The sequence below is a fragment of the Lepidochelys kempii genome, chromosome 9 (genome assembly GCF_965140285.1).
Source record: "Lepidochelys kempii isolate rLepKem1 chromosome 9, rLepKem1.hap1, whole genome shotgun sequence".
NCBI classification, from domain to species: domain Eukaryota; kingdom Metazoa; phylum Chordata; order Testudines; family Cheloniidae; genus Lepidochelys; species Lepidochelys kempii.
The window spans coordinates 102,448,954-102,467,993 of NC_136388.1; the positions used below are offsets into that span (position 1 = coordinate 102,448,954).

The following is a 19,040-nucleotide window of genomic DNA, read 5'->3' on the forward strand; positions in this document are numbered from 1 at the left end:
TTGTGTCAAACATAATTATATTCATAGCAAAAATAGGCTTTTTCTGTAGCTTCCACACATAACGTTCTCTCCACACAAGTAACCAGGTTGACCTCACACTGGCCTCCCAGTCCCTGCCCCTCCAGACTCCAGTTACTAGGAAGGTCCCAGCTGTGTCCTCATGCCCCAAAAAAGCTCTTTGGAGAAGGGGCCTCTGTACACAGCCCTTACCTGAATCTCCCTCTGAAGCTGGGCCAGCCACCGAGCCAAGGACAGCCCAGCACAGCATGCTCTCCTCCAGCCAGAGCGGTAACAGGTAAGGCAGGTTGTTACTCCTCAGTCCCTCCCAGGGTCACAAAGTGTTGCAGCATATGGATCTTGCCCATGGCAAAGAGAATGAGGTGCAGGCCCGTGTGTGCATTGTAACTGTGGGTGGAGGCTGGTCAGTCTGGAGCTGCTGCAGTCCTAGGGCTGCCATCCCCATAACAGGAGGTGATTGAGGCTGTTCCAGTTGACCTGACCGATCAAGAGCAAACAGGCCCATGGCCCACATGGCAATACCGAGCAGCAAGTGACCCATCCCAAGGCTAGTGCAGCATGGGCTAGGACCCAGCTCATGTTTGGATACAATGACCCCCCTGGGCTTTCTGTAGAAAGTGGGGCTCGATAGGAGACCCAGAGGGTGGGATGCAGGTCCAAGAGCCCAGCTCTATAGAAGTGAAACATTCCAAGCAGCCACCTCCAGGAGCTGGGGGCAAGAGCCTGTCCCTGGGAGAATTCAGCCTGTTGATCACTGCACCTCCGCAGGAGTACCACAGCTTGACCTGTACTCAGCATGGTGCTGCCGGGAGGTTGGCAGCATGGCCAAGAGCATATGCAGGAGGCTGGTTTCCCTCCAGTACTGTGCTGGGGAGCGGGAGGATCTGCTCGTCTCTGAGAACCTGGGTCATAACCAGTGCTCCTCCCTCCTGCTCCTGTGACTAAAGGAGTTTCAGAACACACCCACAAGCCACCCTACCAACTGGGATACTCCACAGTAACTTCATCACCCCACAGCTGCTGCTTCTGACCAGCCAGCCATGCCCAGTGTGATGCTGCTGCAGTGCTGGAAAGGAAGCAAGCTTGCTGCTCTGCCCCAGGGCTGGAACGCATACAGGATCCTGCACTGGGCTGCCCCCATGGGCAGGCTCCTTGTGCTGCTTGGGTGAAGGGGCTTCCACTGTGGATGGTTAGAGCCCATCTCTTTGAAGAGAGACATGCCCTCAACCTGCCCATCCTTCCCTCCCTGCCCCAAGTCTTTGGGAGTCTGCCATGGACACATTCGCGTCTCCAGCTTCACACCGAGATCACAGCAACACGGAGTTGCCTCACAGCTTGGTAATTGCACATAACAAGGTCACTCATCGTGCCCCATAGAAACAGAATAGTCAAGTAAGTTAGAGAAACCCATCGCAGTCAGTTCTAGCCCGATGGTTCAAGTATGGAGTCCATGGAGAGGTAGGGATGCGTGCACCACCCCTGCCATAACCCAGCCACCCCTGCTCTCTAGGAGATCATATACTGGGTAATTGCTCGCAGTGCATACAGGAGCTCAGCTTGCATTCTGGCTTCCAGGATGAGAAGGTTCACGTGGACCTGAGGGAGCAAAAGACGGGCTTAGGCTTGGTGCAGTTTGCTCAGCGCACTGACCTGTGAGCACGACAGTCGGGGCAGGTCTAGAGGGGGCAGCCCCAGGACACTGAGCCCTTCACGCCCAGTGTTTAAATGCTAATGGAGTCCTTCTGGCCTGGGCAGGGAGTCAGTCAGCCTGTGTGGAGAGGATGGATTTGCAATGCTAGAGATCTGCTAATGCTGCAGGGCTATGAGCTGCCTGCACTGGAGAAGCTGTGAGAGGGAGGGATGTTCAAGTAGATCCAGACCAAGCCCTGTATGGACTTCATGGCCCAGTGGATTCAACTGTTCTGGGGGTTTTATTAGACCACAAGTTCCCTCCCACCCACAGCCTGCTGTCATCTCTGCAGGAGCAACTACAGAGGATGTGGTAGTCAGGGGCCCCGTCTGCCAGAGCCTCCAGAGAGGCTCACTCCAGTAGGAGAGCAGCTTCTCCTCACATGCGCCTTGCAAGCAAGACTGGTGCTGAGAACAATTCTGCCCTTCAAGGTAGACACGGACCATATGCAGAGGCTTTGCTCCTCCCGGGTGACTGCAGCTGTTCAACATTGCGCAGCTCAGCACAGGTCGCAGTACAGCAGAGCACAACTAGTGTCCCAAGATTGCTTGCAGCTCCATCAGTGACGAGGCCTCCAAGAGTCTCACTCCCTGATGCCCAGTTCCAGCCCCACAGGAGCACCCAAGTCCTGTGTTCCCTGGATCCTCCCTGACACCTCTTTGGTTTGAGGGAAGGACCTTGTGCGGCAGCTCTGATCCCTTCCCGCCATTGGGCTCAACCCAACAGCTGCACAAGCTTCCCTTGAAGCACTGCTGGCTCCAAAAACTGGCCAAATAGACTACATGGAGATATTAGATGTGCCATGCTCTCCTCTGATCCCCTGTACCTTTTCACTGTGCTTGAACTGCTTCCAGAACCGGCCAAACATTTCTGGGTTAGTCTTCTCTGGGTAACAAGTCACAGTTTTAATGTAAACTTTGAGCATCCGCTCCAGAAAGTGATTCACTTCTGCGTAATCATAGTCGTCGTACCTGTGGGAAGAGTTCCAGTGAGAACCAGCTTCCATGTGCCCACCTGCCACAACCTTCTCTGGGATCAGGACAGCAGCCAGAGGAGCTGGAGTGACCGCTTGTATCAGGCCCCTGCTGCTCACGGATCTGGAGGCACTAGGCTTACATACAGGAATAACAGTAGCTGACAGCTGGAGATGTAACACAACACCTTGGTTCAGGGGCAATGGAAGCTCCCTAAAAGGGGGTGGGGGGCGCGCCACTGGTACCAAAAACATGGCCCCGCCCCCATGTCACCCCTTCTCCCCAAGCCGCCCCTTTCCCCCACTCCCCACTTGCTCCTCTCCACACCCCGCTCACTCTTATGGCTGGTAAAAAGCGAGGGTATAGCAAAATAATTCTGCTGCTACCTAACGTAAACCATACCCGAGCCACTCCCACACAACATCCTGAGAAGGGGTTGGGGGGAGCACCATGGGCAACCCCGTCATCCCAAAGCTCCGCCAGGTATGAAGGCTCATGTCAACCTATCCCTGTTGAATTCCTCACTGACTCTCTTAACCGGCCTGGAAGAAGTCCCAGAAGGTTGGGGAACAGAGATAGCTGTAATGTCCCCATTTCTCAGGCCAAGCTCCCCTCCCAGATGGATCACACATATACTAAGAGTTAGATTTTCTCCAGTGACAACCCCATGTAGGCCTTGCACTGAGACCCTTCCCCCTGGCCCTGTAGGGCTGGGATACCTGATTCCAAACATGCAGTGGATATAGTTCCAGATGCCCCGTTTGAAGACAGAAGATTCACAGCCTTGCCGCTTGGCCATGGCATTGCTCTGGAGACCGTCAACTGTACGGAACTTCTCATCCAGGAGGTGGCCAACGTCAGAGTAGAGTCTGTTTACCAACGAGAATCCATGGTCTTCCCAGGAGTAATCCTGCCAAACAGAGCAAGATGCCTTCAGCGCCAGAGAGGGAACTCAGCGCAGGTGCCCCATGAAATGAGCCAGTGGAAAAGCCACCGAGGCTGAAAGCGGTGTTGTGTCAGTGTCTCTTATGTCTCAGAAAGGGCAAGCTCTTGCTGGAATCAGAACAGAAAGAGGTTTTCCTGCTTTGCTAGCAGCCTCTAGTGGAGTTGTCAGGTGCAAGAGGACATCTGATCCTGCTATTGGAACTTTGGTGACTTTGTATCAGGCCCCTGCTGCTCACGGATCTGGAGGCACTAGGCTTACATACAGGAGTGGCAGTAGCTGACAGCCGGAGATGTAACACAACACCTTGGTTCAGGGGCAATGGAAGCTCCTGAACAGAATCTGGCTCCTCCCCCAGAGCTGTGCTGGATCTGCAACAGCAGAATACTCATCTGTCCCCAAGGTCAGTAGTTCTGACTCATCTCTTTCCACAACCTGCTTCTTGTAAGATGGGGCATATTGACAGTCACTTTTCAGAGTGACGCCGCACCAGGACAGTGGCTGGTGTAGCCCTCTCTCACTCTGGTTTACATGCCCCCCTGTGGATGCTGCTGTTTTAGTCTAAGGCATGTGAGCCTAGCGCAGCTGCACGGCATGCTGTCACCCTACTGTTGACATGGACAGAGATCCTGGGCCCAGACTTTGCTCCTGTCTTCCAGGGTCACCCCATAAAAAAAGAACAAAACTCTCACCTGGACTCTAAATATCTGGGTCTGATCTTCATCTCGCCTGGCAAAGTCCTGGTATCCAAAATCAGGGTCCTGCACATAGCAGGAGAGATCTGTGGCTCTGACGATTTCCCCATCAAAATCTGAGGGAAAAAGAGCCCACCGCCACCCACAGGGGAGATTACAACAGATCTGCCACAAGTTTATGCTGCTTCTCTGCAGCATTCAGCAGCAAGGGGCATGGTCTCCCTCCAGAGAGATCTCCTGGGGCATGGAATCCCAACCCCCCACAGCATTACTGCCCCTCTGAGCTTGCAGAGCCAGCTAAGAGTCAATCGCAGCCAAGCGCTCTGGTACGTGTTTCATGAGCGTTACATCCCATCTAAACCATTCTCCCAGGGCAAAAAGGATTCTTACAATGTTCCCTGGGGCTTTCTTCACTTTTGAAACAGACGAATCAATGGCACTTCCTTTCCCTCCCTTGGGGAAAGAGGTCGCTTCAGCATCATTACTTTGCAGGTTCCCTACAGGCACATTTGTGATTTCCTCTGCTATTCCTACTCTTTATGGTCCTGGAAAACATCATCAGTCCTCTCCAATGATCTGGAAGGGTGTGAATTAACCAGTGTTAAGGACACAAACCCCCAGTTCCACACCAGATACTCTGCTTTGCAAGGAGCTTGGAGGTAACTCTTTGTAGTACATCCTTCTAGTCCTACAAAGAGAGGAGAGTCCTGGGTGGCAACTGCAGCCTCTACAGGGACAGGCCTAAATTGGGGGCTTGCCCTTCTCCTGGCGGAGACCTCTGGGGTGTCAGATCTCCAGCCTGCCCCTTTGGATTACCTTCCTCTCTGTCTTGTTGCGGTGGCCTCATTTCCTCTCGGCCCTCACTCTCCAGGTGGATCCTCTGGATACGTTCCCGGAGCGATTCCAGCTCCACACAGGAATCCAGAGACTGCGTGGGAAGACATTACACAACTCTTAATCAGCCAGCAGTCCTCATTCTGCTGGCCCCCTGGCCGCTGGGAAAGTTAAATCCTTGGTGGCTCACCCGTTTGCGGTTGATGCGCAGCAACTCCAGATTACAGCTGTTCCCGCTGGCGGACTCACAGAAACACTGGTTCCCTGGCAACGTTGACTTCAGTATGCTCCTGCCATCCAGCCACTCCAGCTCACAGCCACAACCAAAGACAAAGCTGGCAAGAGCATGGTAATGCGCCACGAGGACCACAGCGTGGACCAGCTCTGCCAGAGACCAGCTCTGCTCACTGATCTTCAGCAGCTTCTGTGGGGTAGGTCAGACAGAAACTGATAGCACAGCAAGAAAACAGACTGGGTTACTGGCTGCCCTGTCCATCAAGTGACTCACCAAGGTCTCCTCCCTCTTCATGCAAGGCCCCCTCTCGAAGGAATCTGCCAAGGGGGCCATGCATGATGGGAGGAGTGGGCAGCTCTCAGCCCTATGTTCCCTTCTCATTCCAGTCTCTGTAATCCTGCCCATCAGCCCACACCCAGACTCTTCACATCCGTGTCCCACGTGCAGTTACCTCTATGTGTTCCTTGCTGATGAGCCAAGGCCGATGAGCCAGGATCTTGTTGATCTCATTAAGATTGCGGAGTTTGGGAGGGATGAAGTCCAGGCCCCGCAGCCACTGGGGATCTCCCCCCACTCGCAGGAACTGCAGCATGTGCAGATTCACCAGATACCAGCACTGGTGCCGAGCAGCTGCCTGCAAGAGCAACTCAGACCCTGAGTGCACGAAGCATGGCCCTAGCAGCTTCTCCAGAGAACAGTGCAGTATCCACAGGGCCAGGGGCCCCACCCAGATAACCAGCACGAGCAACTTTCTGAAGACTCCAGCTGAGCATGAAGTCCAAGGCCACCCACCCAACGAGAAGCTTTGGCGTCTAGCTAGGGCCAAGCCACAAAGGATATTCCAAACTCCTGCAGAGGGACGCAGAGACAGAACCTAACTGAGGCCTTCAGCAGGGAGAGGTGACCCCAGACTCTGGCAGCACAGAATAATGGCGACCGAGGGCAGAGCTCACCCTTGCCTCCTCCATCACTGAGCTTCCTATGGAGACGTGGGAGGTACTAGACACTGGGCATCAGCCAAGCTAAGGGCTGAGGGCTCCACAGGCTACCGTTATGCCCTGGCAGGCTGTTGCCATAGGAAGGAGGCCTTTACTTCAGCTGCTTTCCAAGAAGCGAGGGTTGGCACGTACCATGATGGCGATGTAGTGTCTGCAGGCAAACGGCAGCGGGCCGTCCATGTGAAGCAGGTAGTGCTGCATCTTGAGGAAGCTGTCCAGATACTGCGGGTGGTACCCCATCTGCTGTGTCACTGCCTCCAGGCGCCCCCGGCTGGCCAGCGCTTTCACAAACAGGAACTGTGGACGCTCTTGGTCGCTACTGGTCATCTTCACTACCTGAGGGAGACAGAGGCCCAGTATCAGAGTGGGCCCACTCCAGCAGGAGCTGGCTTTCACTTGGGGGCTTGGAGTCTGCTGGAGAGCTGAGAGAGGCTGAAATAGCACCAGTCCCAACATCGCAGCAGTTGGCCCTTGTAAGCACGCCCCTGGCTAAGAGAGCTAAGCAGTAAATGTCACAAAGGGGAAGCTGAGGTTCCCTTGTTTCGGGGCAGATTCTTCCTATACGGTCCTTGACCCAAGCCTGCTAAAGGGAAGGCCAGGGGTTTGGACAACAGCCATTTCTCTGGTCAGAGACTGCCACGCTGGGTTTGGGATTCCAAGCAAGGCTGAAACAGGAGGCCGATACTGGCTACAAAGCGGGGAGCTCGTTTGTAACAGGCATGACTTTACCCTCTTGTTAAACTGGAAGCTGCCTGAGTCATGTCCAGTTAGTGTGTGGAGCAGTCTCCCCACGGAAAGGGCTGGAAGCACCACCGCTTGGGGCTTGAATAGTGGATGAAGCTCTGGAGAATAGGAGTAATCTTGCTTCTGCCCAATGGGGCTGGAACAAGAGGGATTCAATAGGGCTTTTCCATTTCAGTGCACAAGGCCTTTATCCCTACTCAGAAAGTGCTCTCAAAATCTTGGAAGCAGCGCTCCTGTGCCGATCTGGCTTTCTAGGGATGGCTAGTGCCTCTGGGCCTCTGGCTTGTGTCAGGAGAACGGGAGCACCTGTGGGGCCAACAGTCCCATTCAAGAGTAGTGACTCAGCTCCTTTTGCATCCTTTTGAGAAGAATGCTGGAGGCAGGGAATATCCAGCTCACTCAATACTGGCGGGAGGGCCCACACCTCCTTAGAGCAGCAAGTTAAGAGTACAAACAGTGGTGTCCTAGGTCCTAGGATTTCCCCTCCCTGCAGGGGAACGTGGCCACAGGCAGTTCGCAGAGCAGCCGGTGCCCAGCTGTGTCATTCCAGTGAGGAGCCCACCTGTATGGGAGAAGGTCAGGGACTACAGGGCAATGTACATGAACCCCATTATCCTCTTACAGCAAGTGCTTCTGGCCAAGGGTTTCTTTCTTATGTTCCTTGTTACCACGGCATCTGGTCACCATGGTCACTCACCCCAACAAGCGAGAGGCACACCTACTTTTACTGTGGGAGTCTGAAGACAGGCATAACCTCTCAGCTTTTTTGGTTAGCAATTAAGCACTCCTCCCCCAGTCACTCCCTTCTGCAAGCCCCCTTGGCTACATGCAGCAACAGGACCCATTAGGGAGTTTAAAGAAGAAGCCACTCCTCAACCAGAACCTGCCTGAGAGCTTGCTCTTTTGGGAAGACTGACTCGCACAGTTAATGCAGTGAAGAGATCAACACTGAGATGTTTCTCTCCCCAGCCCTCTCCCGCAAAACTGTGAGCTTACACTCACTCAGCCCATAGTGCTCGTCAGCTCCAGACAGCCCCTGCCCCACCAAGGCCGCTGCAGGCCTTGGAGTTATTCTCTCTGGCCAGGAGGTGAAGCCTCAGGAAGGCCAACACATGCTCTTGATCCTTATAAGGATGATGTGTGATCAGAACAGCAGAAAGCAACAGACGACATAAATGCTAGATAAAGAAAGCAGGCACTTGCCCCCTGCCCCCTTCCCGACTTCCAACCCCCAGCTCCCTCTGGTCTTCACAGGTAGTTCGGCATGAAGACCACCTGACTACTGGTTTGTTCCCTTCTGCTTACAGAGCCAGTCCCAGGCCAGCCAAGGGAGGGGAGGAGGAGCAATGCAGAGGGGCCCAAGCAGTGCATTCTAACCTGTTGGTCAGAGTCATGTTTCCAGCTCGTGCTGAGCGTCAGGGCTCCTGTAGGTGGGAGGATTGGGTCCTATACAGGAATCCAGGCAGCACACTCTCAGCTGCAGCAAACCAAGAGTACAAGCTTGTTACCTATCCTAGGTAGACACTAGCCTGGAGAAGACAGGCCTATCTGTTCAGTCTAGTACAGGGGCACTGCAGAAAAGTTAGTTCTCTCCCCATCCTGGTGCTAGATTAGCATCTTTCCTAAGAAGTTTATTCTACTCTCTTGCTGCCCCCACCATAACAGCTAGAACCTCCTGGGACAGCAGCTGCTCTCCAATTGCAAACTGGCACTGCTGGGCAGGAACAGACAGCAAGTGTTTTTCTCCCCACAGTCAGTGGTATTCTCAGCTGTAGGCCCCATGGAAAGGGGATCAATAAGTAAGTCAGCCCTGTTTGCGGTGAGTAGGCCACAGCTCTTAGAGTGATACTGCAGTGAGTGCCTGAAGTTAGCCAAGGGACCACTGAGCTAGAAGTGAACCCACCATGCCATTGTTTTCTAGCTAGCCTGTGTGTTTTTAGCCTTAGGGCTAATGAGATTAAAGACGGATTAAAAATTCCGTCATTCCAGCTTCCACCTTGCTTTCCCTTCCCGCCCTTAACTCCCACCCAGTTTTAGCAGCCACTGTTTCAGCCACCGGTGGGTCTATAAACCTATGCTTGTCCAAAAGCTTGGAATGTAGCTTCTAAGTGATCTAGAAGGTTATTCTTTAACTGTTAGAGTGACAGCAATATTGAGGGATGGAAAAGCCAGACTGCATCAGCAACCAGTCACCCAATTGAACGGTCTTTCCATTAGCTCATTTTCCTGTACGTTAGTATTGCAAGACTCAGTAGTGACAAAAGCTTAAGTGAAAATTCATTTGCACCTCTGCTGTAGCTCCTTCTCCCAGTGAAGCCCATGATCCTGCCACAGTACTGCCCCTTTGGGGAGACAAGACAAGATCAATCTCTTTGAGGGCATGGGGAGCGCTACCCACTTCCAAATACTTTTGGAACAACATCTGAGCGCAGTTTTGCTCCCTTGCCTGCAGCAGGGTTGTGGGGGGGGACAAACAACCCCAATAGATATAAATAAAAGAGATGCCTGGCTCCTCTTGTCAGCGTATAGCAGGGGAGAACAACAAGCCAGAAATCTGTGCTGAGTCTTTTGGGCGCATGCACTCACCAGACAAGGGGAATTCTGCCTCCTTAGGGGAGGAAGACCAGCTTTGCCAGGCAGTTATGGGATCAAATAATATATGTTGACTCTTTCAGAGTTCTGTGAAACTCTGCAGCTACCTGAGACAAGGTATGGCTGTATCCCCCTGGGAAGATATCCAAATAGGGGACCAGGAATTTCCTGTCACACACAAAGGCCTAGGAAAGTATTGGGCTGTTGCTCCTAGTTATCGCTGTGAGTTGCCACATCCTATTGTTCCAGCTGCTGCTGCAGGCTGCCGTGCCTTGCCACTACCTCACCAGCTCCCCAGAGCAGCTGGCCAGGGGGGATGGGGCACATCAGCCTAGATATGGAAGAATAAGCAAGCAGTAAGGTGGCTCTTTACCCACCATTTACTTCTTTCTAGCCGCTGGGGAACTATCCACAGTGACTCCCAAGAGCTCTTTGAGTGGCTCTCTCCTGCTCTGTAACCCTGCCTCAGTGAGTTTGGGATCCCCTGTAGCAGGGATTCCCACAAGCCACTGCAGCGGTGGCCAGGCTTGGGGCAGAGGAAAGAGATGCATCAAATTTTAATCATTGCTCTTGTAAAAATCCACAGTGCCCCTTCAGGGGTGCTGGAACAATGTGTGCAGTGCGGGTGCTGAGAGCCATTGACCCAAACTGTAAACCCTGTTCATGATGGAAACCACTTCACACCAGGGGGTGCGTTAGCCCCCTCCCCCCAGAACCCGTGCCCCTTAGATCTGGCCTCAGCTGGGGAACAATGGCAACAACACAGGCCCAGCAAATGATTTCACTCTTGGAGACAGTGCAGAGCATGTGCAGCTTTGGAGCCCGCTCTTGCCTGTGCACTGGAAGAAATCTAGTCACTGCGAGAGCTTCCATTCAGTTTGCCCTCGAGCCACAGAACAGGCTTCGCTTTCAACAGTGGGACTTTTGAGAGGCTATTCAAAGGCGGTAATGATCAGGAAAGCGAGTAAGCAGAAACGCCCCCATCTTGCTCAACATGCCTTCTCCCAGCACATCTCCAGGTCCTCCCCCACTCCAAAAAACCAACCTGTCAGCAAACATGTTTTTGCTCCTGTTAGAAATGCAGAAGTCAGTGGGGCCGCAGGAGGGCAAGCCAGATTCTATTCTGCGTTACCCATCAGTGCCCTTGGCTCAGTTCCAATACCGGTTAGCTGTGATCTTGCAAGAGGTAGGAGAAGCTGGCTGGATTGTCCGTGAAGCTGGTCTGGGTGGTGTTTTAGGAAGTAGTCCTGGGGTTTGTAAATAAAGCCAGTCTGACACAGGCAGAAAGTGGTTGCCATTAAAATCTTTTACCATTCTGCCTTTGCATTCCCTCCCTTTCTGGGCAAAGGATTTTGCAGCATACAATGGCAACCCCTGTAAGTACAAACGCAGCCCCAACCACAGGATGCAGCAGTCTCTCTCGCTGGGTCATTTTGTATAAGTAGGGGCATAGCGAGCAGATCGAGGGACGTGATCGTTCCCCTCTATTCGACATTGGTGAGGCCTCATCTGGAGTACTGTGTCCAGTTTTAGGCCCCACACTACAAGAAGGATGTGGATAAATTGGAGAGAGTCCAGCGAAGGGCAACAAAAATGATTAGGGGACTGGAACACATGAGTTATGAGGAGAGGCTGAGGGAGCTGGGATTGTTTAGCCTGCAGAAGAGAAGAATGAGGGGGGATTTGATAGCTGCTTTCAACTACCTGAAAGGGGGTTCCAAAGAGGATGGCTCTAGACTGTTCTCAATGGTAGCAGATGACAGAACGAGGAGTAATGGTCTCAAGTTGCAGTGGGGGAGGTTTAGATTGGATATTAGGAAAAACTTTTTCACTAAGAGGGTGGTGAAACACTGGAATGCGTTACCTAGGGAGGTGGTAGAATCTCCTTCCTTAGAGGTTTTTAAAGTCAGGCTTGACAAAGCCCTGGCTGGGATGATTTAACTGGGAATTGGTCCTGCTTTGAGCAGGGGGTTGGACTAGATGACCTTCTGGGGTCCCTTCCAACCCTGATATTCTATGATTCTATGATTTTGAGGCTTTGCAGATTGAAACACTCCCAAGCTGGGTCCAGCTGTCATACACATGGGTAATTATAGCACATGGACTGATGTGAGGGAGGGGCCCTTATCCCTCCTCTACTCCCTCCGCTTCTACTGGGTGCGGAAGGAAACTGCTTCCAGCCTGGGATCCTAAAACCCATACCAGCACACAGAGGCAAGTTAGATGCCTTGCTGTGCATCCTTCCCAGGGTACTCCAGTGCCCCAACCCTCTCCAACGGGGCCTTCCTCATCCCCTCTGCCTGGATACCTCATCTATTCTCCGGCTTCAGTTACGCTCTCTAATCTGGCCCAGCCCCTCTACACAGGTCTGTACTTGAAATGGTCGCTGCAAATGGCCTTCTCCCAGCACCAGCTCATACTCAGCACAGAAACAAGAGCTGCTCCTCCCCCGCCCACAACAGCATTTTCATCATGTCCCAGACTCCCACCCATGCTTTTAGTTGATTCTCCCCATCAGCTCCAAAATCCATCTCTTTTCTCTCTACCCCTGCTCCCAAACCCTGTCCCATCCAGCTCCTGCAGCTTTCCCCGAGTTTCACACTGGCACTCCAGCTGGAGTTCTCTCCCCAGACCCTTACCTTGGATTCTTTTCACCATCTGTGTCACATTTCAACTCTGCACTCCCACCTTCAGGGACCTACACAACTCCACCCCACCTTCATCTTTGCCCTTGCTCCCATCTTCCCAATTCAGGCACTAAGGTCAAACTCTGCCTTTTCTCATGCTGCGCCCTACGTGGGAAACATCCTCCCAATCCCATGGCCACCCTCCTCAGAGCTCATTTATTAGCCAGCCTTACCCATTACATTCTTGTAAAAAGCAAAATCCAAGGTGGAGCCACCAAGATGCACACATAATGGTGGCTGTGTGAACTCTCTGGGTTGGTTACCTCCAGCTGCGCTCTGGAGAAATGTAATGTTAGCTCCTCAGGCTAGGTTGCATGCAAGCACACCTGGGACATAGGATAAATAAAAGATAGGAACCCTGCCTAAGGGCACCTGCCCTGACATTCCCAGAAGAAATCTTTTGCCAAAGCTAGAACAGAGGACATTCCAAAATTGTACTCCCCTTTGATAGGCTGACAAGCGCCTGATCCAAGAGCCTGGGGTTCTCACTGAGTTATTCACATCAGTTCAGAGGCTGAATGCTAATTAACATTTTCCTCCCCGCTAGAGCACATAGCTTGGAATGTCAGCCGGTTTCCAGTTCTGTAGACTGTAAGCTCCTCAGGACAGGGGCTGAGTTTTGTCCGGTTCCCAGGTGCCACTTCATTTGAGTTCACCACATCTCTGCCCTCTGTTCCAAATGTTTAAACTTCCTGGGGCCAGAGTCCTGCCAAGGCAGGTGCTGTCCAGCATGGAAATGCACAAAGCAGCCAAGCTTTCCTGTTCCACACTAGGGGAGGTTGGCCAATCAACAGCTGAGTCAAGCAGCACTGACCAATCCTCTGTGAACAGGATGCATGCAAGGAAGAGTCAAGCCAGCGGAAAACAGAGGGAGAAAAGAGACTTTTCAGGCCATCTATCACACAGACTAGAAGAGGGGCTGATGAGCCATGTGATTCCCATAGGATAGCAACAATGCCAAGTGCACACAGCCTTGAATTCCTGAAACATCAATACAGGGGAGCATTAACATTAGATACATTTAAACAGTGACCTAGAAGCTCTTCAATCTTCCAGGAGTCAGTTTCCCTTGGCAGTGCCAGGGCCACCTCGAAGGTGCCGGGAGGATGGCAGTTCGGGGATGCAGCAGGGTTTGATGACAGCAGCAGCAGTCTGAAGTGTCTCCCCGGCCATGGGGAGGATGGCAGGTGTTCTGACGTAAGGCATACATTCCAAAGCTCTCCTGATTCAGTTCACTACTTAAAATCTTGAACAGCTTTTCCTGCAGTTCTTTGAGAAGCTCCTGTTCCCCTTTACTGCCCAGCAGCTCTCTGTACCAGAGATAGTGGGGCGCAACAGTGCAAAATTACTCAGCTCCACACCGCTAGGTGGGCCTTTCCCTCTCCTCCTCACAACTTCCCCTTTCTTAAGAGCATTTGTTAGCTCAAGTTGCAATGGGGGAGGTTTAGATTGGATATTAGGAAAAACTTTTTCACTAGGAGGGTGGTGAAACACTGGAATGCGTTGCCTAGGGAGGTGGTGGAATCTCCTTCCTTAGAAGTTTTTAAGGTCAGGCTTGACAAAGCCCTGGCTGGGATGATTTAATTGGGGATGGGTCCTGGTTTTGAGCAGGGGGTTGGACTAGATGACCTCCTGAGGTCCCTTCCAACCCTGATATTCTATGATTCTGACACAAAAGAAAGTCGGCTTTGGTGCATTTTTGAGCTGGGTGACAATGTTCTCGCCCCACTTCCCAGGCTCAGAGGCCATAATCCCAAGGACTGCACTTGCAGCTTGGCCCCTGTATTGCTGCCTTCAGTCCCCTCCCACTAGCTCCCTGGCTGAGCTCCCAAAAACAGATCTGAGTTCTGGCTCAGCCTGAAGCCAAGTGACGTCATTCTGTCAGCAGGAGAAGCAGCATGCAGAGCAGCACATGCTGCAGCAAACAGCTCTCACTCGCTTTCTATGGGTCTGTGCTTTCTGCCCCTCTGGGCTCGGCTCCTCACCCCCACTGGACTCAGAAGTGCCCAGCCTGCCTTGGAGGTTTGGAAGTCACCAGAACTATTCAGACACTCCCCACAAGTTCCCATTTGAAGAAGCCTGTGGAGCCTGGTTACTGTACATTAATGAAACCTAAATCAACTCATGTCCATCTTCCCAGGGTGTCATTTCCAAGAGCAGGCATAGGAAGCAAGGGCAGAAGGGACTTGTTCTCTTCTCCCCACATCAGGTCCACTGCTGGGAGTGGGGAGCCCCTGGCTGCTGAAAAGCCTGTAAGCTCTGTTCAGGTACTGTGGGCCTCTTGGGAGTGCACAATACTTCACAGCCCACTTCAGCATGGGACCCAGCACAGAGAGAAGGGTGTGATGAGGGTAAATAACTGTCTGCAGAGAGCATTCCTTAGGAGACACTGAACCGCCCAACACTGCATGTTGGGGCAGACCGTGTTCTGCGCCTGTCCTGTTGGTACTATGGTGAGGTCCTCTTCCCCCAAAACCCCCACCCCCCTTGGCTCCAGTGAGAGAGAATTCCCCTGCCCAGGACTCCAGGAACCCCACGCCATACAGGTGGCTCTGGAGACGCTGTCTTCTCCCCTCTTCTCTCCCTGGCTATTTGGTATCCCAAATTCCTAGAGCCATTAACCATGCGTAACAATTTCAATCTACCAGGAGTGGCTGAGGCTCTCCGTAGAGCCTTTCCAGTGTCAGGGAGGAACTCTAGAAGAGACCCCACCAGGTGCCGAGGCCCTGGGGAGAAGGCTGGCTGAGCAGTAAGCAGGCAAGCGGAGACACAGGACCCAGACTCACTGTTCCTGAGGCATCAGAGTCCAGCTCTAGACGACTGCATTGCTGGGCGGCAGCGCCCACTGGGTACCAAGGCAGACCTTCAGCAGAGCGCCGTGCAGCCCCCCCGATACAGAGCGCAGGGGGGCTGCTGTCAGGGCCAGGAGACAGCCCCTCTCCCTGGGCAATGGCAAGTCCAGCATGAGGCAGTGCAGGGTTGGGAGGGGGACGGGGCCGCTCTGAAGGCTGGCGGGGGCTCCAGGCCCTGGGAGAGCCCCAGAACGGCGGCACTGCGCTCGGGCCAGGCCCCGGGACTCCCCTGCGGCCGCGGAGCCAAGCGAGCACGTCCCGGGGCCTCTGCCCCTGCAAGAGCGCCCGGCCCCGGCCCGCCCCATTGTCTCTCCCCGGCCGCAGCACAGGCGCAGCGCCCCCGGCGGGCAGCAGCGGAAGTGCGGGAGGAAAGGAGAAAAACAACTTTGATTGGCAGTGATGGGGAGGACGAAGCATCCAGCATCCCAGGACAAAGAACTGCGCAGGGCTCGGGGGATGCTGCGGGCTCCTGCCCCGGCACCTGCCGGCCGGAGGCAGTGAAGCCGGCCGGGCTGCGGGCCAGGAGAGGACACGGTTCCCTCCGGCGGCCAGCGCTCCCCGGGGCTAGGAAAGGTGCGTGGGGAGGAACGGGGCCAGGAGCCCGGGCAGCGAGGCAAAGTGCCCGCGGCAGCTTCCAGGCTCCTTCCCCAACTTTCCCAGGGGACTCCCCTACCTCCGGGACAGGGGCGGATGAGCCCGGGAGAAGGGGGCGGGGGCCACTGGAGGCCGCGAAGGTCTACGCGGCTCTGAGTGCATTGGGGTGGGGGCCCCCCGAACTGGGACGGAAAGTGACCTGCGTCCTCACCTGGCCTGCAGCCGCTGGCCCTGGTTTCCGCGGGGGGGGGGAGATACTGGAGCTCACCTGGCCCTGGTTTCCGCGGGGGGGGGGAGATACTGGAGCTCACCTGGCCCTGGTTTCCGCGGGGGGGGGGGGGGGGAGATGCTGGAGCTCACCTGGCCCTGGTTTCCGCGGGGGGGGGGGGAGATACTGGAGCTCACCTGGCCCTGGTTTCCGCGGGGGGGGGGGGGAGATACTGGAGCTCACCTGGCCCTGGTTTCCGCGGGGGGGGGGGGGGGAGATACTGGAGCTCACCTGGCCCTGGTTTCCGCGGGGGGGGGGGGGAGATACTGGAGCTCACCTGGCCCTGGTTTCCGCGGGGGGGGGGGGGGGAGATACTGGAGCTCACCTGGCCCTGGTTTCCGCGGGGGGGGAATACTGGGGGGCACTGGAGGTCACCTGGCCCTGCAGCCGCTGGCCCTGGTTTCCGCGGGGGGGGGAGGAGATACTGGAGCTCACCTGGCCCTGCAGCCGCTGGCCCTGGTTTCCGCGGGGGGGGGAATACTGGGGGGCACTGGAGCTCACCTGGCCCTGCAGCCGCTGGCCCTGGTTTCCGCGGGGGGGGGGGGGGGGATACTGGAGCTCACCTGGCCCTGCAGCCGCTGGCCCTGGTTTCCGCGGGGGGGGGGGGTACTGGAGCTCACCTGGCCCTGCAGCCGCTGGCCCTGGTTTCCGCGGGGGGGAGGATACTGGGGGGCACTGGAGCTCACATGGCCCTGCAGCCGCTGGCACTGGTTTCCGCGGGGGGGGGGATACTGGGGGGCACTGGAGCTCACCTGGCCCTGCAGCCGCTGGCACTGGTTTCCGCGGGGGGGGGGGGGATACTGGGGGGCACTGGAGCTCACCTGGCCCTGCAGCCGCTGGCACTGGTTTCCGCGGGGGGGGGGGGGGATACTGGGGGGCACTGGAGCTCACCTGGCCCTGCAGCCGCTGGCCCTGGTTTCCGCGGGGGGGGGGGGGACACTGGAGCTCACCTGGCCCTGCAGCCGCTGGCACTGGTTTCCGCGGGGGGGGGGGGGGGACACTGGAGCTCACCTGGCCCTGCAGCCGCTGGCCCTGGTTTCCGCGGGGGGGGGGGACACTGGAGCTCACCTGGCCCTGCAGCCGCTGGCACTGGTTTCCGCGGGGGTGCTCCGTGCTCGGGGGACACAGAATCATGGTTAGCAGCCTGCCGGTACCAACCTCCTCCGCCGTCTGCCCAGGGAAACTGCAAGCCGGGGCAGAGCTCGGGGCAGGAGCTCGAAGGGGGCGTGCCGGGCTCACATCAGCGACCAATCGCTGTAGAGATGGGCGAGAACACTGTAAATCTTCAGCCAATCCGAGCCTAGGGGCTGGTGTCCGGCCGGACCACGTGGAGGACGGTGGAAAGTTACCTGCCTGTCAAGGGATGTAGTCCCGCCCACTCCCCGGGAAAGGGGCGCGGCTTCGCACGTCGGGCGGGCGGGGAGCCTCGTCTCCTGGCCCCGCCCCGGCAGGGGAGCGGCGGCCGGAGCCGGCCGGCGGGTTGTGCTCTGGCGGCTGCTGTGCGCTGCCGGGCCGGGTCGGGTCTCCTGCCGGGAGCCAGCCCGCACTTTGCAGAGGAAGGCGGGCCCTGGAACTGGGCGGGTGGAGAAGCTGGAGCAGCCGTGAGCCTCCTGCTCCCACCCCTCAGCAGCCTGGGGGCTCTGGGGGGAGGGGGCTGCAGCCTGGTGCCCCCAGGGTGGACAGAAAGAAAGCCAGCTCTTGTTCCCCTAAGGCAGCCACGCAGGGCAGGAGCTGCGCATCAACTGGCCACTTGCCAGCCCAGCAACTTCCAGACTGGCTTTGGTGGTGCCCCAGGGAAGGGCTGAGTGTTGCTCCCAGCTCCTGGTGCCATGCAAGGAGCCTCTGACATGGCCTCTCCTGGCTTGGCTCCTTCCTCCCTTTTCTCTCTGGTTTCTCTCCCTTCAGGCAGTCAGTTTTATTCTCCTTGTTTTGTCTTTCTTGCAGACTCTGCTCACCCCCTTCTTGACCCTTCTGTTGGGCATTTCATTTCTCATTCCCTCCCCCTGCTCCCACCCCACGAAGGCTGAGCTGAGAGCTGCGGGAGCAAAGGAGAGAAGCTCGGGCTGGCAGGCTGCTGGCTGGGCTGGCAGGCTGTCCATGTGGGCTGTGGTTACAGCCCGCTGCATTAGTGGCCGTACTCGGGGGAAGGTGAGTGGCTTCCCTGGAATTACTTGCAGGTGTGGCAGTAGGTTTGCAATGTAGGAGGGAGGGTGTAGCTGGATTTGTCTAGCTGTCCAATGAGTATGGATCTTCTCCGCTCTGTGCCCCCATGAACTGTGGGCCCAACCCCCACAATGAGAAACACTGTACTAGCAGAGGCTGATCTAAAAGATGGTGCCTCCAAGTACTCTGGTAGAAAGACCTTCCCCCAGCAGCTGGTGGCAAGGAGCTAGGCTTCTCAGCTGGATCTTGCGCCATCCCTCCCCAGTGGAGACCCTAGCCTCCTCTTTCCGTTTCTGCCTCTGGCTAGTAGGTTCATTCCTTCATATAGCGGGTGTCTTCTCAAGTCCTTACACTAGTCACTAGTAATAAGATGTATTACTAAGCACACCTTGTCTGTGGCATCTAAGAAGAAACAACTAAGAAAAAAGGGCCTTGCTTTGAGCTTGGACCCAATGGGGGTGTGTGTGTGTGTGTGTGTGTTTGTGAATGTGTGTAGTCTGGCGAGTTCAGATGGTACAATCCTGGTGTCAGGTATGAGGTGTTCCTCTAGGTCTAGGACCTGTCAGAGGACTTTGGAGGGCATCAGTAAATAGACAAACCGTGTTTCTCCTCTGTAAATTGGTGACAATAATATTTCCTTCTCTCCCTTCCACAACAGACTGAGGACTCATTAGTTAATGTTGTCAAGGATTCTGAAAATTTAAGCCCTATACAGAAGAGATATTATTGATTTTTTATATCCAGAGATCTTCC

General features: G+C 55.3%; 1 protein-coding gene across 14 annotated transcripts; it reads right to left on the bottom strand.

The window, feature by feature from the left end:
- On the bottom strand, positions 1 to 17,295 carry LOC140916785 (sestrin-3). 14 transcript variants are annotated; one of them, XM_073358634.1, is made up of 12 exons: positions 17,193 to 17,282; positions 10,769 to 10,970; positions 9,419 to 9,473; positions 8,509 to 8,608; positions 6,520 to 6,723; positions 5,841 to 6,023; positions 5,345 to 5,578; positions 5,137 to 5,248; positions 4,318 to 4,436; positions 3,402 to 3,592; positions 2,535 to 2,679; positions 1 to 1,614 (listed from the first exon to the last, which is right to left on the bottom strand). In XM_073358634.1, exons 5-12 carry the CDS (start codon positions 6,712 to 6,714, stop codon positions 1,525 to 1,527), a joined length of 1,269 nt encoding a protein of 422 aa, XP_073214735.1. In that variant the 5' UTR covers positions 6,715 to 6,723; positions 8,509 to 8,608; positions 9,419 to 9,473; positions 10,769 to 10,970; positions 17,193 to 17,282; the 3' UTR covers positions 1 to 1,524. The 14 variants fall into 14 exon arrangements, with proteins under 14 accessions (XP_073214735.1, XP_073214736.1, XP_073214731.1 ...); XM_073358635.1 differs by lacking the exon at positions 17,193 to 17,282 and adding an exon at positions 15,197 to 15,212; XM_073358630.2 differs by lacking the exon at positions 17,193 to 17,282 and adding an exon at positions 12,584 to 15,179.
- Between the last annotated feature and the right edge of the window lie 1,745 nt (positions 17,296 to 19,040).

Bases quoted from the DNA above. Each gene is read 5' to 3' on its own strand.
- LOC140916785 (XM_073358625.2), bottom strand. From the start codon at position 15,679: ATGCTTCGTCCTCCCCATCACTGCCAATCAAAGTTGTTTTTCTCCTTT. The intron at 5,579-5,840 runs GTAACTGCACGT...CCTACCCCACAG, and splicing joins TCAGCAAGGAACACATAGAG to AAGCTGCTGAAGATCAGTGA. The intron at 3,593-4,317 runs GTGAGAGTTTTG...TCTGTTTGGCAG, and splicing joins CCCAGATATTTAGAGTCCAG to GATTACTCCTGGGAAGACCA.